This window comes from Talpa occidentalis, unplaced genomic scaffold, assembly GCF_014898055.3.
Source record: "Talpa occidentalis isolate TD23 unplaced genomic scaffold, MPIMG_talOcc4v2.1 talOcc4.10, whole genome shotgun sequence".
Classification (NCBI taxonomy): domain Eukaryota; kingdom Metazoa; phylum Chordata; class Mammalia; order Eulipotyphla; family Talpidae; genus Talpa; species Talpa occidentalis.
In genome coordinates this window covers 66,091,924-66,110,818 of record NW_023600993.1, presented here as the reverse complement: position 1 = coordinate 66,110,818, position 18,895 = coordinate 66,091,924, and the positions used below count along the sequence as shown (strand labels likewise).

Genomic DNA, 18,895 nt, shown 5'->3' with positions numbered 1-18,895 from the left:
CACCTGCAAAGAGCACATCAGCATAGGCATAATGTCTCAAATAGCTGTTTGCTATTGGTTTATCCCAATGGTCCCCAAAGAGCTATAATACTGGTGTCTCTGACACCACCTCCTGGTGACCAGTACTGGCTGTCACTACCATTGCAGCCAGCATTGCTGAACAGTGATCAGCACTCTGTGTCCAGCCAATTTGATTGCTGTCCACAGTTTTTGATCATTTGGCACCACTTCCCAGTGCTGTTGAGTCTGGCACTGTCCTGTCTGGCATCTAGTGTTGTGCAGCCTGGACTTTTGACTATTGCTGTGGTGTTACCCCAGCAACCCTACCTGTAAGCCCTTACTGCTGCCACTGAGTTGGATCCTGGTCCACTGCTTTCTGGTGTGCCACCAGCTCCAGGCCCTCATTGAAGGGACAGCAACTTCTTGCCTGAGCAGCCTTTGTTTGGACTCGAGGACACTGCAGATACTATCTGGGTTGAGACAGCTGGCCATTTGTGGTCTCGGAGATTCTGTTTCCACAATCTCCTGTTTGTTAAATAAACCCTATTGTTGTTCTCTGAGCCTGAGTGTTTTGAAGTTGTCACTGCACCCGTGAGTGCCCCCAGACAGTGACCTTTCCCCACCTTTGTTTTAGGCTCACAAAGATAAAGGAAATTGGCACAACTTTTATGTTCAGCAATAGCCCTAGTCTGCAGGTTTTCTCATTTCCAGTATCACAGCATTTCTTCTGCACTTCTCTGACTGTTAATGAATCAGATTTAGAATTCCTGTGGACTCTTTCCCAGAGGTGCTGTGACAAAGCCTTGCTCACCAGCAGAAGTTTGGATTGGCTTTGTGAACAGGAAGTCCCAAGCCACCAATAATGATAAATTCGATGATGCAGCATTTTGCAATTGTAATGTGCCATTTAAATGTTAAATAACAATAACTGATCTGATTCTAAATGCTTCATTAACTATCTCCACTGCCAAATCACAGACTTTTCTATGTATTTGTGCTAACGGCAAAATTTAATTGTTTTAATGAGGATTTGCAAGCAGTTCTTTTTTCTCAACACTTGGGCATTGGCAAAAACACATATATCATCGCTTAGCAGGAGGGAAATATTGCTGTTTACACAAAAGGCTTCTAACAGTGTTGGGGTTTAGGGAAGACCCAGCACCTGGTGCTCTCCCAATGTTTTGCTTAATTGAGTTGATGAGAAGGGATTTAAAGTGTTAGGAGAGTCCATGCCAGCCATACATCCCAAGTGTCCCTGGGTAAACTAAGCTGCTAATTAGCTTAACTTTCCTTGTCAGTCACCTAGATAGTTTGCTCTATTCTGTCTCTACTTGGAGAGACACACATGTTAAATAGGACTGTTAGTGCACAAAGTCTTTGGCATATAACGTTCTCAATCAATACAAAGGTACAGACTGTAGGGCAGGAAGGCCACAGTGCAAGATCTCTATGAACCTATGTAGATGGGTAAAGGAGGAGTCCTGGACCCCTCGGTGGCTTTTCCAGGCATTTATTGAGTTTACCAGGTACACGGCATGCATGGGTACCAGGGGACAGGAGTCTGGCAGGCCTCCAAGCCCCTGGCGAATCTTCACTCTTTCTGGGCTCTCCAGCGTTCTCGTTCTCTCTGCTCGTTTCTTCCTTCTCTTACTGGTGTCCCCATGTTTCCACCCTTATAAGCCAATCTCAGCCCAGGTGTCCCCACCTACGTATGCCCACACCCCACTCCAGGTGCCTGCCATCAGGCATGCACTCAGGACCGCAGGGTTCCATCATTATTCCAATGGCAAGAGGGCAGAAAAGCCTGATAATCACTTACCCAACAAGACACTAGGAGCTCCTTTGTAAAATTCCTTCCACCACACACATAAATCCTAAAACCAATAGTACAAATCTTTAAGACTTCTTCTGAAAGGGATAAGAGGGGAAGTGAGGCAAGAAAGACCTAGATTATTTTTGCAATCTAGAAATGTTCATAGAGTTAGAAAAAAAGATAAACAAATATGAGAAAGTTTTAGTGTTTTCATTTGTCTTTACTTCTCTGTTTATGCCTTTGTTTGAAAATAATAGTACTTACAACATCAGTTTCTGAAATGTTCATTTTTTTTTTCTAGTTATTTTCTCACAACAAAGCATGTTAAACATTAGAGACAAGTTTGAGAAAAATGCAGTCTGGAATGTATAATCTCATTTCTATATGCATCAGTATGTGTATAATTCTGCCATATTCACAATATATAATTCTTGATGGAGCATGCCAGGATTCTCTAAGAAGAATTGGTGGAGGGGCTGGAAGCAGACAACATAAAATTGCTCAGATCCTGTTTTCAGTGAGGAAGGTGGAGGCTTTGGCTGCAGCATGAACCGCCTTATTGTGACATGCAACTCAGATTTGCGGGTGTGTCTGCTACATTGGAGATCTGAATTTCTACTTCATGGTGAGGAGTAGGCTCAGTCTGCAGCATTTCTTCCATCAGTGAGTTGAATGATCTGTCTGCCAGTGTGTTGTCTCTGGTCCTTTAGTGTCTGAAAGACCCACATTTACTTCTGCACATTCTGTAGTCTGTCCCTCTGTTCTAGGACACCTGTGAAATGCCTTCCCTCACCCCAGAGGTGCACACTGAGGATTACTTTTGCTTTATTCAGTTCTTTTTTTAATTAAAAAATTATTTATTTTTGCATAGAAGAACTGGGGTACAGGCCAGACATGCAGGGTAGGGGTGAGAGAATTCACTAGAGACAGAGTAGGGAGCAGAACAGGCAGATCTACTGAAAACACTGCTAAGGAGAGCCGCGTGCAAGACAGGAGAGGTCTGCTACACCATGTGGGTTAGCTACCTGGCCTGGGATAGAACTCAGGCTGCCGAGGTGGGACTTTGTGGTTGTAATTCTGAGTCTTAACCCCTGGGCCACCAGGGAGGCCACCTTGCTTTGTTTGGTTTTTAAGACAACTTCATTCTTGTGCCTCCCTGGTGACCTAGGGGGTTAAGTATCAGCACTGTCACCATAATGGTCTGAGTTCTGCTCCCCACTCTGTCTCTGGTGAATCCTCTCACCCCCCACACCTCTGGCCTACAAACCTGTTCTTGTATGCATAAATAAATTTAAAAAATAAATATTAAAAATTCCACAACTTCATTCATGCTATATATTGGCCAGAGAAAGAATGCACTGTTTTGCCAACCATTCAGCAAATGAGATAGTCATAATTAGTCCAGTATTATATGAGCCAATGACAACAACCACCACTCCCCCCATAAAAGCGGTCAACAAAATGTGGTACACCCTTACAATGGGTTCCTATTCAGTCGTAAGAAAGAATGAAGTTCTGACATATGCTACAATACAGATGAGCCTTGACACATTATGCTAAGTGAAAGAAATCATTCACAAAGGACCACCTATTGTATGATTCCATTTCTATGAAATGTCCAGAGTAATCAAATCTGTAGAGACAAAGGTAGGTGAGTGCTTGTCAGGGCCTGAGCACGGGATGATGGGGACTGATTGCTTACTGGGTATGAGGTGATGAAAATTAGATAGTCACAAAGGTTGCATGACTCTGAATATACTACAGCCTGCAGAATCATACCTTTAAAAGTTATTTGATATTTTTGGTGTGCAATTTTTATTTCAGTAACATTTTTTTATGAGGGTAATTACTACAGGGACTCGAGAGAATTGGGATCTCCCAAATTATCACCTGCCTTTTAGATGTCAGAGCTGATGACAAAATCCAAGTCTAAGATTTTTTTCCCCCAACCTGTCAGATGATGTTTGGGTGTTACAGCAGCTGAATGATTATAAATCTTGGGGTCAGATATACCAAGGTTCAAATCCCACCTCTTTTTCCTCCTCATTGCAGTGTCTTTTCTGCTTGCAGTAAATCATCTGCTGTTATGATTTAGGACTTTGTGAATTCAAAAGACACCATCAGGGCATGACCCCAGGCTGAATGCCTGACATCACCGGGAACATTCATTTTCTTGGTGAGAATTGGTGAGTCAGGGTCTGATCCTGTGCCTCAGTACCAGGAAACCAAATTGTTTCCTAACTCGTTGTGACAGAATCCATTTTTTAGGGAGCAGGATTAAATTATCCCACCTTCTGAGACTGTTTTATGGAACCAGATTGCCAATTTGTCAATTAGCAGTAAGGAATTATTTTCTTGGGGAATGAAGACACAAAGCAGTGTGACCCTCACGTCTGTCTTTGTTCTACAGCAATGTATGAATTTGCAGAGAGAATTAACTGCCTCATGAATCTGTCTTTAATTTTTGTTTTAAGATGTGTTCATCCATGCCAATATGTCACCCTTTGATCTCACTGACCTAGAAGGTCTTCCATCTCTTAAGTGGTTTTTGTTGGGGTATTGAAGGCAAGTACTTGCCCTCTTCTCCAGGTTTGAACAACAGAAATGAGTTGTAATCATTCAATAATGCAGTTGTAAACTTATGTATATAAAAAATGGCTCACTCAAATTTCTTGTGTATGCGGAAGTGGTAGTAATACCTCATAGGTTGGCTGGACAATAGTCTGATGCCTGAGGTTACTCCCAAGATGCAGACCACAAGACAAGAATTTGGGTGCATCAGTGAAGGAGCAGCAACAAAGAGTGTGCTGTGTAGCAAGATAACCTACAGGCAATTGAGTCACAAGCCTGTTGAGGGTATAGTAGAGCATGCAGGACACTTGCCTCCTACTGCCCCACCCAATAGACAAAGATGCTGGGACCTTATCCATCAACTACCCATATGTCATCAGCTGAAGCTGTACAAGTGGCCTTAACTCTCCTACCTGGCCTGTGTGAACCAAGATGGTGCCCTCAGTCAGTGCTGGAACCATGGGAGCCAGGGTCAGGGATGCACCCTACCTCCCTATGGGCTCTGGAGCCTCCTAGCCTGGTGTAGTGCTCTCACTGCATTCCCATCTTCTCCTCTCTCCAATCCTCTGTTCTCTCCAGCTCCACTGGCTCTGCTTATTCCCTGCCTTGGACCCCAAAAGCATTTGGTGTGCTGTCCCCTTATCCTGCAAATACTTCCCCTTCCTTGATCATAAATGCTTACTAATGCCTATTCTCCTTCAGGTCTTACCTTAACTGGCATCTCCACAAGAGACTCTTCCTGAATGCCAGACCAGTTTACTGCACCAGATTTTGTATTTATTCCCACAAGACAGGCTTCTCCTTATGCAGAGCACTGGGAATACTTTAGTGCTTGTTCAAAGATCCTTTATCCTGTGCTGTGTGCAGCATCCTAGCTAGATGGCTGTCCACACTCAGGATAGTGCCTGTTCACAGTCGGTGCCCACTGAACTCTTGTCAAGTGAATCCAGCGAAGTGCCCAGTATCTGTTCACCATATTCTCAGTGTTCGATACAGGCTGCCTTTCCCCCATCCCAGGATAGGGGGTAGACAATTCCAAATTACCACTTTGAGACTTTTATAGGTATAGTTACATTGGGGATTGAGGACATCTCTGCTGAGTGAGGTCTTGATCCATGAGGGAGAGCTGGTTCTTATCTCCCTGGGCCTTAAAGAGCTCATTCTTGTCCCCCTGGATCCTGACTTTCCACCCCAGGGTGGTTTTCACTTGTACAAAGAGATGGTTGTCACTTGGGGGTGAGGGTATTGCTGACTCACCTTTAGAAAGCCCCCACTCTCCAGGCTCATAGGAAAATGGTGCTTCTATTATTTTTAGATATTATCTTCAATTATAAAAAGCTACCACCTCTCATTAACATAGGGATGAGATGGGAATCGTGGTCTGCTCTTAAGCAAGATCATAATAGTCTGCTGCTGTTCACTGTGGCTGATGTGCAGACACCTCCTGGATGAGGACAGGATGCTGCTTCTGTGTGCCAAGGGCAGTTCCATGAACTGGCTTGACGAAAATCTAACCCTCATCACCAAAAGCGTAGAAATATGCTATCTCCTTATACAATATAGCATTTCTTTTTTAAAAAGATTTATTATGCATACAAGAACTGGGGTACAGGCCAGAGGTATGGGGGGGTGAGAGGACTCACCAGAGACAGAGTGGGGAGCAGAACAGGCGGATCTACTGAAATACACTGCTGAGGGGAGCAAAGGGTGAGGCAGGAGAGGTCTGCCGCACCATGTGGGTAACTCCCTGGCTGGGGATTGAACTTGTGTGCAGGGGCTGCGGAGCTATTCATAGGTTGTGTCTTAACCCCTTGTGCCACCAGGGAGGACCCTGGAATAATGTCTTTCTAAGTAAAAGGTTTACTTATAAGTGAAGAAAAGCAGTTACCATTCTACAATCTAGCCTAAGATAGGTGAGCTTTCAGGTTGCCTCTTGATTGTTCTACAATCAATGTTCTAGGGTCAATTTTAAGTTTGACTTTGTCTTTTCCTTTGTTTAGTTTCTCTGTGTTCCACTGATAAGTGACACCATCCAGTGTTTATCTTTCTCCTTCTGATTTGTTTGAGGAACCTAGACAGGAAGGGGAGGTGGAGAGGTGAGAGCAAAGTGGGGAGGAAGCACATGGGCTAAAGTGGTGGATGAAATGGCTTTGGTGGTATATGCAATGGCAGTAACACCTAAGGGGGGATGGGTACCCAAAACTCCAAAAAGAAGAACAATGATATATACCATCATTACTTCAAAATTTAAAAATAAAAGTGTGTATCTCTACATTAGTGAGTTAATAAGTACTTTCTCCTGATAAATGAATGTTTTATTTTTTGATTTCTTGTCACATGTATTTGAGGGTCTAGTTGTGACATACACTGGTAAGCATCATTAATTATTCATCAAACGCTTTGGCCTGATGAACATCTAGTGCTTATCAGAACTGCAAGACTGAGCTGAGCTCAGACCTGGACAAGCTGCATCGCAGAGGAGGATGGTGGCAGGGGTCCTGAGGCCTGGCCTGAATGCTTCTCCATGGGGGACATGCTATCTGAGCAAAGGCTGTAGATAAAGGTAGGAAGGAGGAGAGAGCACGAGGCAGCAAGTGTGGCTGACCCCTGGGGGGCTCCCGACATGCAGTGGTCAGTTCAAAGTTGGCATTTGTATCCCAGAAAAGAGAAGTCCGGGTACCTGTGGCCAAGAGGAATGGGAGGGATGTTGGCATGGAGTATCAGGAATGGGCTCAGGCCCTGTAGTGCAAACAAGGCCCAGAGAGCAGATTGTAGACCTAATGAACCATCAGGAAAAACATAATCCAGACCCTTACTCAGACAGCCTTGGGGAAGGATTTGGCAGGCAAGAGTGTTTGTGGACTTAGATTGCTCTTTGCATAAGTTTTGCTGAAAAAAAAAATGGCAGCACAGCCCCAACATTCCAGGGTGGAGAGAGGCAGGCTGGTGGCCCCATGCCCTGGCTGTTGACCATGAGACCCTGCCTTGGAGACCCTTGTCTAACCTCTGGGGAGGCTTTCTGAGTGACTGAGTCTGAGCAGCATCTCTGAAGAAAAACACCAGAGCTTGGTGACTGGATGGTATGGGTGGAAGGGGAGGAAGGCCGCGTGGAGTATGGACTGATTTTAGAAGATTGGAGGCGCATGCTATGAGGAGAGTGATTTTGGAACTAGTTTTAAGGGCAACAGAAACACAAAGAATCTAATGCCAAACTACATACAAACAAAACAATTGGGGGTGGGGGTGAGGGTGGCAAGAACTCTGATCTCAGGCTGCTCCCAAATATCCTACTCTCCCACTTCACCGTTGTTTCTGTTTCTACCCTTTTCTCTTCCTCCACCGATCCTCTACCTTAGAGGCTGTTCATCACTGGTTTTCCATGAATTATTCAGTAACTATTTCAGGTAAATGCTCATTTCCTTGACTTGAGTGGCTATGGGAGTCAGGCCTGCTCCTGTTGCCTTCACCCATCCCTGGAGGAGCCCCTGTGCTGCCTCCCAGATCAGAGAACTGAAGACTTTCTGTGACAAGTCACTGTAGCCAGAGACCCCTTGGGAAGTAACATTTCTCTCAGGGGACCTGGCTCAGCGTGCTCAGTTCCCTGGGGCTGTGGGCTGAGCACCAAGCATTAGGCCAGGAACTCACCCTAGGCTTTTTGTGTTTTCTTTAAGATTTATTTTATTTATTTATGGATACAGGATCTGGGGTGCAGGCCAGAGGTACGACGGCGGTGAAAGGATTCATCAGAGACAAAGTGAGGAGCAGAACAGGCAGATCAACTGAAATACACTGCTGAGGGGAGCAGTGGGTGAGGCAGGAGAGATCTGCTCCACCATGTGGTTCAGTTCCCTGGCTGGGGATGGAACTGGTGCCACAGTGGCTGCAGAGAGCTCCATAGTGCTAAGACTTAACCACTTGCACCATCAGTGAGGCCTTCGCCCTAGGCTTTTGGAGATGGCTTCAGGCCCTCTAACAAAGCTACCAAGTGTTATAAATCCTTCAAATATCATCTCCCAGGAGATCCTATCAGAACAGTCCTCAGCTAAGAAAGTGCAAAATCACACACAGCTTGAAAGAATGGTTGTACCTGAGATGAGTGAGTGAGATGGACATGCAACAGGAGTGCTGTCTTCACCTGCCTCCCTGCCACCCCATACTATAGTGAGATGGAAAGGACTCATCATGTGAAGCCTGCATTTCATGCAGGATTTCCCCACCTGCGTCCCTCGGGAGCTGCTGGTGCTGATCCTCCAGCTTCCTGCATGGCTGCTCAGATTGCCTTTATGATCCATCTGTCAAAGAGATGAAATATACAAAGCACAAAGAAGATAATTAGGGCTCTTTGGGTTCTTGTCACCTTCAAGTTTCTTGCAGGACATCTGACCCTTCTCACTGCCTGAAACCTGGCGAGTGTTAGAAGAGTATAGTATAAGTCAGAGCTAGACCACGAGTGTTTGTGGTATGCTTTACAACTACAAGCACCTCTGTGTTTGCCAGATTCTGCTCAAGAATCCTGCGCATTGGTATTTGATGTTTTAGCTGTACATTGGCATTCAAGACCCTTCAAATAAGGTCCCTCTTCCCTTCAAATTTCCTCCCTTGTGCTCCTCTGCTAGAATTTTCCCCAAGCACATCATCCCTGCCTCTTTGTCTTTGTTTCATACTATTTCCTCTGCCTAGAACATCTTTCTTACACATTTCTTGATTTTTAAAAAACTCTTTACCATAGAAAATTTCAAGCATATGTGAAGGTAGAGAGAATTGTTTAGTGGACCCCATATATGCAACAACGAAATTCACTGATTATCAACCCATTGTCTTTCTCGTTGTCTCTATACCCTACCTGTACCACATTCTCATGTAGAATTTTTTTTTAAAAATCCCAGATATCATATCATTTATTTCACCTGTAAATACTTTAGTATGAATCTTTAAAAGTTGGTTATTTTAACCCCTACCATATACATTCAAAATATTAACAATACTTCCCAGAACTCTTAAGTGTCCTCAATTATCTAGCTAGTGCTCTCATTTTCAGGGTCTTCTACATACAAATGTCTATATACAAATAATAGACATTTTGTGTAAAATTATGTGTATGTAAATTAGTATGTATTTGTGCATATTTACATACATGTAAAAAATTCCAGGTTTGTTTGAATTGGATCCAAGTAAGAGTATACAATTGGTTAAGATGGTTTCCAAGTCTTTTCGACCTATAATATTTTTCTATCTTTTTTTTAATTAAAGATTTATTTATTTATGCAAAGAAGATCTGGGATATAAACCGGAGATACAAGGGGTGAGAGGATTCACCAGAGATGAAGTGGGAGCAGAACAGGCAGATCTACTGAAATACACTGCTGAGGGGAGCAGAGCAGGCTAGACAGGCGAGGTCTGCTGTGCCATGTGGGTCAGCTCCCTGGCCGGGGATCGAACTCAGTCCACAATGGTAATAGCGCTTAGGCATAAGCCCTACGCCACCAGGGAGGTGCTCATTCTGCTTTTTTAATTTGTATCATGTCAGGGTTATTTTTCCTGTAGAACTGTCCATATCCTGGACTTTGCATAGACCCATGTTGTGATTTAGCATGGCTCTCTGTCTTCTGAATTCCCTATGTAGTAGCCTGATATAGCAATTTAATAATTAAATAAGGTTGTATTTTGTTGTATTGTGTTTTGTTTTTTTGCTTGGCAAAAAGATTTCATGGTGATGGACTCTATTTCAGAAGGAGTACAGTGTCTACTGTTTTTGTTTTTGACATGCTAGTAGTCATTGAAAACTACCTGTCTGTATTCAACATCTTTGGTCATTTCTGTTGAATCTTATATTGATTTAGTTTCAATAGATAGAGTTCACAAGGATAATTTTCCTCCAGTTCTTTCATGTCTGCTTATCTTCTTTAACTTGAAGGACATTTTGACTAAGTATAACATCCTTGACTCATATTTTATTATCTTAACTGTCTTAGTATTTCACCCCATTGGCTTCTGTTATAATGCATTTTTTTGTTGTTCTTGCCAAGTCTGATCACCATCTGATTTTCTTACCATTTTTAAGGAATCAATGTTTTTTGCTTGATAAGTAAAGATATTTTACTGTTTTTTTTTTTTTAGGGTCTAGTAGACTTACTATAATTTATTTATAATTTATTATAATTAATACTGTCTGTCACTCTGGATCAGTTTTCTAGGCACTTATTGTATGTGCCATTGCAATATTAATCTTGGTAACATTTTCTTAAATCATAGTTTTCATATTTTCTCTTATCCATTGTTTATTTTCTTATTGAAGGTCTCTTTTTATATGCATGTTGAACTTTCTTCGCCTTTATTCTGCATTTATTTATTTCAAAATAGTTTTAACACGAAGTGCACACAATGAAATGCACATCTTCAGTGGCATGGTTTGATCAGCTTTGGCAAATACATACTTGTGTAACCTGTTTTCACTCAGGATACAGAGCATTGCATCCCCCTTCTGCCCTTTCCACCAAACAATGCTTTCCACCCTAAGTTAAACAGTGTTTTAATTTCTCTCATAATGCAACATTTTTGTTCGCTCCAGAATTTCATATAGTCATTTTTTTTGTTTAAAACATTTTTCCTCTATTTCCCATGTTCTGTTTCTTTTAAGATATGATTCACTGTGTTTATTCACTCATGTCTCATCTGGTTTAGACTTGATTTCTGAAATTACTTTCTTTTATTTCTAATTCTCTTGAATTCTATTCTCATAACTTTTTATTTGCAAATTGCATTGCTTCTGATTTGTTTTCTCAATTCTGATTTATGCTGTTTTGTCACAATTGCTATCTTTTCAATTCCTCTCATTCATTTTGAAATATCAGATTTCAGTTGTATATTGCATGATTTTATAGTATGTTTATTCTCTAACTAATATCACAGTGGGTGATTCAATCATTTTTTATTGATTGAAATTGTAATATTAGGAAGTAAACTTTCTATACCAGTAAACACCTAATTCAGTGTCTTGTAATCATAAACAATTGTTATATACATATTTTATTGAGCTGAAGTTTAACCTATTTTTATAAATGTGAGATTTTCTCCCCCTGTGAAAAAACTACATCTAACTCCATAAAACACCAGGATTTGTATGCCAAGAGGTATCAAGCTTGTAACTGAAAGGGATCCGAAAACTTTTCTTGATCAACATCTTCATTAATAATTCCACTTTTCTAAGCAAATTTCCCAAGATCAAATAGACATGTGGTAGTAAAACTGGGGCTAAATTCCTGATTTCCTGACTCAGTATTGTGCACTTTATTTTTTTTTTAAAGATTTATTTATTTATGCATACAAGAGCTGGTGTACAGGCCAGAGATGCGGGGGGTGAGAGGATTCACCAGAGTCAGAGTTGGGAACAGAACAGGCAGATTGAATGAAGTACAATGCTGAAGGGAGCAGCAGGCGAATCAGGAGAGGTCTGCTGCACCATGTGGGTTGCTCCCTGGCCGGCCTGGGATCGAACTCATGCTGCAGAGGCTGTGGATTGCTTCATAATGCGGTGCTTAACCCCTTGCACCACCAGGGAGGCCAGTATTGTGCACTTTATACCTTAACAGTTTCAAAATAAAGAAAAACATGTTTCATTACAATATAAAATTTACACAGATCTTGCATACCTACTTTCTTTCTTTCTCAGTCCCTGTTTTCTTACCCAGTTGATAGTCATCCAAATTTATGGGAAGGTGTGTTTGTGATTGATTCACCTGGAGGGTTCTTCAAGAGATGGTCTAGAGAGTCAGAACTAGGGGAGGAGTTGCTGAGGATCACATATGGGACATAGAGGCCCTCTTCATTCTCTCTTTTTACCCAATGAGAGTATCACTAAAATCGTGGGGTAGCGTAACTGACTGGTGATGAGCTTCAATCAGCATTCTCTGAAGACCTTTAAAAACAGATCCCGGGCCTTCCTGGTGGCACAAGGGGTTAAAACACAACCTATGAAGCTGTCTGCAGCCTCTGCAGCACGAGTTCAATCCCCAGCCGGCCAGGGAACTACCCACATGGTGCAGCAGACCTCTCCTGACTCCCCTCAGCAGTGTACTTCAGTCAATCTGCCTGTTCTGTTCTCCACTCTGTCTTTCACCCCCCAGATGCCTGGCCTATACCCCAGCTCTTGTATAAATAAATGGCCTGTACCCCAGCTCTTGAATAAATAAATCTTAAAAAATAATAATAACAGATCCCAAGATCTCACGAGAGGATGCAATTGAAAGTCGAGCTGTTGGTGCAGCCCAGAGAGTTTTTTCAATGGGAGACAGCATTCTAAGCATAGCAGAGGCTGTTCAAGAGGAAATAAAAAACCAAGTGGAAGGTTTTCTTCTTTGTACCACTAGTTCTGAAAATCATGGACTGAGAAAAACAATACAAGATAAACATTTGTCATATAATATAATCAATTATATTAATAATTATACATCTGTCATAAAGAACATTAGCAGAACAGTACAGACACTGTGTATGACTCAAGAAACCACTGGTGAGGAAATGGATAAATAATCCCCATAGGTGGCAGAACGTAAGCACTGACTTTCTAGGTCTTACCTCTGAACTGATAAACTTAGGCTTGGGGAAAAACTGTTATCACGTAGAAGTCAGAACAAGCAGACTGGACACTGAGGAAATGTGCTACTAGGAATTATGAAGTTAAAGACAATATACTTGACAAGCCAGCCTGTGTTGGAAGAAATATTAAGGGATGCTACAGTGGCAAAAATAATATTCCATTCACTTCAACCCCAGTCATCTAGACGCAACTATAATTTATGATTCCCAAATTTGGAAAAATTTGCTTCATTAAGAAAAAAACATTTTTAGAATGTAAATTACTTCGTATGTGTATATTCAAATACTGTTTAAAAGATAGTGAACCAGGGCCTCCCCGGTGGCGCAGCGGTAGAGCGCTGGGTTGCGAAGCTGCCGGCGACCTCTGCGGCGCTGGTTCGATCCCCGGCTGCTCCCCGGCCACCAGAGGAGGGTCCCACATGGCGCGCAGACCTCTCCTGCCGCCCGCTGCTCCCCTCAGCAGTGTACTTTGGTCCTTCTGCCTGCTCTGCTCCCTGCTCTGGCTCTGGTGAATTCTCTCACCCTCCCGCGCTTCTGACTGTACCCAGTGCATGTATAAACAAAGAAACAAACAAATAAATAAATAAAAAAAAAAACATGCCTCTATAAAAAAAAAAAAAAAAAGATAGTGAACCATTATAAAATCAAGTCACTTTGCACAACAAATCAATACTTGCACTTATAGGCTAGAGGATGGAAAACCCTCCCTCAAGCTTTGACATGCAGAATAGTAACTTGTGATGGTGCTAAAATGTGGATCCTGGTTCAGTAATCCAGGTGGTGCTCAAAATTCTGCATTTCAACCAGCTTCAGGTGGTGCTAATCTAGGGGGCATTTTGAATAAAAACCATAGAGACACCTAAATTGAGGTTTCACTGAGTAGGGATTTTTCTAATCACTAACATTTTGAGTGTTATTTCAACAGACATTCATTGTGTACCTGCAACATGCCAGGTGCTAAGAGGAAAAGTTACACTGGTTCTACAATCAGCAGCTCCCGGGGCAGGGACTAGGGGAGGGTAGTGACCACAGTAGCTGTCAGGTTGGCAGAGAAGGATAAAACAGGTGTGGTAAGGTAAAACCACAGTAAAGTTGATGAGAATATACCAGAAAAGGAGGCAGATTCTCTGGCTGAACAACAGCAGGTGACCCCATGACAGATTTGAAGGAGCATTGCCAAATATCTTATGTAAGCTACTTACTATAGATCTGGATAGAAGGACCTAAATCTGAAATCAAATTGAACTTCAAGAAGATTACTCTATCTCATAGTCCACAAATCACAGACCATGTGAGAGGCTCAAGTTTGAGAGCCACCAGCAGCTTCTCTGTGGAAGGCGGAAGAGAAAGAAGTTTGGTATTTGGACCAGAAACCCCCCTAAGCACACTGTGCTGACTTGGAAAGTGACCCAGCACAGATTATGATGCTCAGATGCATGTCATGCCTTGCATGTTGCAGGCACCCAAAAGACCTTTTCAAGTAGTTTAATGCATGCTTTTAATTCTCAGATTGTAAACGTGCCTCCAGAGCTAAATACTTCTTAGTCATGGACAGAGGTGGCAGTGCGTGTTTGGGCCGCTTAAATTAGACACAGCATCAGTTAGTTAATAACACTCACCATCACTCAGTACACCGACTGTAGTCTGCTTGACTAGTCATTTGTCAGATTTATTAAAATATTCTCTCAAATTTTCCATTTAGTCATAAAGTGTTTATCTTCCTCTCCAGCTTTGATCAGTAGCTACCACCAAATAAAAGTTATAAGAAAATTCTTAAATTTCATAGAAAGCCTGAGTACCCAGAGTCCCTGGGGTGGAATGTTTTCCCACATAATAGTTATTAACTTGCAAATGGGAAAAGACTGAAACAATTCATTTTTTATCTCCAAAAATCACAGGTTTGAGTAATTTCTTTTCTTTCTTAATATTTGCTGCCCTAGAAAGAAACTCAATCTAGGGAGAAATGATTAGAAGGACTTTTAATTGCATCCAAAACATGAAGATATCTCCTGAAGTTGAGCACTCTTGAGGCAGGGAAGTTTCTAGTTCAATTCCCTGACTATATTGGTAGGTAGGTATGAGTGTTGCATTAGTTCCATTACATAAGTGATAATGTACATGCGACTATTTCCTCAACTGGGGGATTTTGTCCATATACAATATTAATGATGTGCGTCTTCTTGTTATTTACCTTCTAAATCTATGTGCAGTGTTATTTCAAACCCTTTCTCCTCGAGTGTATATTTCTGCTCAGATAGATAGCCATGGACTTGGAATAGTTGATCCCCACTACAGATTTATGGCCTTATATTCCCCGTGGACTGTTTCATGCTAATATGATTGGGTTCAGCATGGGTTTTAGGATGTCTTCCGGTAATAAGGGGTTTCTCTAGAACTGCAAAGGTTCCAATTTCTGCAGAGTCTCCTTCATTTGGAGGCAGAGGCTTTATAGAGGTGCGGATAATCAATTTCTGGTTTACTCTGGCTGGCTGCCCTGATAGAGCCTTTTTAAAATTGGCAGGAGAGGTAGGCGAGGGATATCATCTGACTCTCCCAGCTACTATGCATATCGACTGGCCAGTATACTCTGAAATGAGAGTCTAGGGGATTAACTCTTTTTCAGGTGTGATTTTTCTTGTCTCATCTCTGCTTCCTCCTCCTGCAGGAGAAATGGGTCCCAAGAGGCAAGCGTGACCTTCAAGTCCAGCCCACCAGCCTGACCTCAGTCGGGGAGGAAAGCACCATGGATGGCATCATTGAACAGAAGAGCGTGCTGGCACACAGTAAAATTAGTGATGCTGGCAAGAGGAACGGCTTAATTAACACCAGAAACTTCATGGCTGAGAGCAGAGATGGCCTGGTGTCTGTGTACCCTGCACCCCAGTACCAGAGCCGCCGGGTGGTGGCTGGTGCTGCTCCAGCAACCCTGGACAGCAGCAGGAATGAGCCAGTCCAGCAGCTGTTGGACCCCAACACCCTGCAGCAGTCAGTGGAGTCCCACTTCCGCCCTAATATCATCCTCTACTCAGAGGGTGTGCTACGCTCCTGGGGGGACAGCGTGGCTGCTGACTGCTGTGAGACCACCTTCATCGAGGACCGGTCACCCACCAAAGAGAGCCTGGAGTACCCAGATGGGAAGTTCATTGACCTCTCAGCTGACGACATCAAAATCCACACCCTCTCCTATGATGTGGAGGAAGAGGAGGAGTTCCAGGAGCTGGAGGTCAGAGGATGTGTTTGTCATAGGCCTGTGGGATGGTGGTGGGTGTGTGGTGGGGACTCATGAGTGCCTGGCAAGAGTTAGCGAATGGAACACTTCTGCAGAAATGCAAAGAAACTGAACATTTTCTCGGTACCTCTTAATTCTTGGACATTTGGGGAAGACAGAAGGAGTACAGAAAGGCTTGATGAACAAGACGCAGTGGGGGCTCTGGTAGGGGTTCCAGTCACAGGTCGTCCAAGATGATGGCTGTCAGGACAGGGCTAAAGAGAAACTGAAGTGAGGTACAGAGGGACGCATGTTCCTAGGGCAGGAGAGGCTGAACGTGCTTGTGTAGGAACAATTTGGCAAGTGTTTTGCTTGTGGGTTCTTCACTTGGCACTCCAAAAGTTTCTACTAAGGGGTTATTGTTATGAATAAAACCTGCAGGGAGAAATAGCAGAAATTGGTAACCTAAAGGGAAAATAGGATGATTTATCGATGATTTATCACAGGAGTCACTTAGTCAACTGGAGGGCAGAGAGGGCATTTGAACTTCATGCTTAGAGGCTGCACACTGCACCTGATGTAACTCAGCCCAGCAGCTGCTGAGTGCTCAGCCCCCCCTTCTTCTTTGGTGCAGCACTAAGGGAGCAAGAGCTCTACTGCTAGGGTGTCAACAAAGGCACCCTCTTTGAGGGAAGTAATTCCACTGCTGCGAGGGGAGTGTGTTCCTCCAGGGGGTGAGTGGCAGGGGGAGAAAGACCAGCTATTCAGTCAATTTGGAGGAAGAACTTTCAGGAGGAAGTGTGTGGTCAAATGCAAAGGAATTTGGTTTTGACTAAAGTAGATGAAAACAGTTGTTGGTGGATGGGGATGTCAGCACAGAGCATGCAGTATCAGGGTGGGGAGCTGTCCTGTGCCTCCAAGCCTGTGCACAGAGGTCTGGCCTGCCAGGGGAAGGCAGCACACTCCTTTGCTGAGAGACAAGCAAGCTGGAAAGAAAGTCGGTAAATCAACTGCTCTGGGTTGAAAGAGGAAGGAGATGGCAGTGGAGCCTGTGGAAGTTTGGGGGCATGAGGAGACTGAAGAGAATTCAGCTAGTGATGGGAGGAGGTGACCATTCTAGAAGAGACCATTGGATAAAATGGCAAGTTGCAGTGGGTTCACCCTGAGCTCAACTCAAGAGTGTTACTCCTCTTTCTTTCAGCTTTGCATGAGCTTCTGATAGAGCTTGCATATGAACACAACCCAAGACTAAATGAATGTGTTTTCATAATGTGTCTGAATCCGCATTTTTGGTAAACAATTACTGAATCTATTTTATTGCAACAATTTTCACACAGTGACCTCAACCAGTGTGTGTGGTTTTGGAAATATGCAAAGCTCTGGAAACCCACTCAGAGAGCCTCTCAAGAGAAATGCCAGGAAGTGGGTGGCTCGGGTAGCAGGGTTTTCTACCCAGTTGGTCCAAGGCTTTGACATGTCATGCAGGCCTCTGGGGGGTGAGCTTTGCCCCAGCTGTGTTCTCTGACTTGCCAACAGCAGTGGTAGTACCACAGAAGTGATTCTTTAAATGAGGCAGCAACTGGATCTTTAGTCATAATAGTAGTGCTGACTGTGTTCATACTTTTACAAGATGGAACATGTTGGCGTTGGACCTCAGCAAGAAAAGGTACACCCAGTGATATTAGTGAAACAGCAAATAGTGTAAAGATTAGGCTGTGTTTTAGGCATCTGATAGAATTTTCTGGTTAATATCAAAGAAATGAACCCAGACCAAGAAATGGCTCCTTTCACAGGGAAGGGAGGAAATCAAGAAAATCAAGGCATAGCTATGACTGCTATTGTCCTTCGGTGCTGCTTAGAACACCCATGGAGGATTTCAGGGGGCCACTCTGAGTTAGGAAATCTGTAAAAGCAAGCATTCTCTTAGCAACATTCTTATAGTACAGCAATGACACTTTCTTTTTCTGCAAATGAGGATAGTAACAGTTGAGAAGTGGCATCTTGCCTGCAGTGATTGTTCTTAGGTTTATTCTTATTTCTTATAAAATAATAAAGGAGCATGCATCAGCATTTGCTATACAACAAATCACCCCCAAATCTAGTGAATATAGTGGTGGAAAGCAATAGCTACTCATTTAGCTCATGGTTCTGAGGGCCAACATTTTGAGTGAGTCCCAACCAGTGGTGGTTTCCTGCCTGGTTTCCCGCGGGTCCCCCATCTCTCTGGGGGGATATGTCTGGCCATTGGCTTGGGTGACAGAGGTGACTCTTCACCAGCCACTACAGCAGCTTCATCACCTGGCAAGTGTGTTAGGAACCCCAAAAGCAACAGTAGATAGGAGTCCCAAGGCAGAGGGCTCTTCAAGTCTTTCTGTGTCACACATGTTGTTTACTGACTAAACCAAAGTCAGTGTGAGAGGGAATATTTAGGGTGATAATGTGGGAAAGTGTCAACAAATTGGGGATCAATATCTGTTGTCATCTACCACAAGCAAAATATTTGGACTATTTGGCATAATTTATTTTTAAGACCATCTAATTGAAAAGCGTGATGGCAACCATAGTTATATTGTGACTGGGCCATAAAGCCTAATACCCATGGATCCACAGCTCTTCCCACCAGGAAGTTCTACTTCACACAAAAGAAAAAGAGGGGCCTCCCTGATGGCGCAAGGGGTTAAGTCTCAGTATGATGAAGCTATCCGCAG

General features: G+C 43.2%; 1 protein-coding gene across 3 annotated transcripts in view; it reads left to right on the top strand.

Moving 5' to 3' along the window:
- The window catches only part of SYNDIG1 (synapse differentiation inducing 1), a 189,757-nt gene that overhangs the window by 56,870 nt on the left and 113,992 nt on the right, over positions 1-18,895 (top strand). For all 3 annotated transcript variants that reach the window (XM_037493737.2, XM_054695940.1, XM_054695941.1), the window contains exon 2: positions 15,645-16,202. In XM_037493737.2, the coding sequence (XP_037349634.1) occupies positions 15,723-16,202 (480 nt within the window). In that variant the 5' untranslated portion in view covers positions 15,645-15,722. The remainder of the gene's footprint in view (positions 1-15,644; positions 16,203-18,895) is intronic.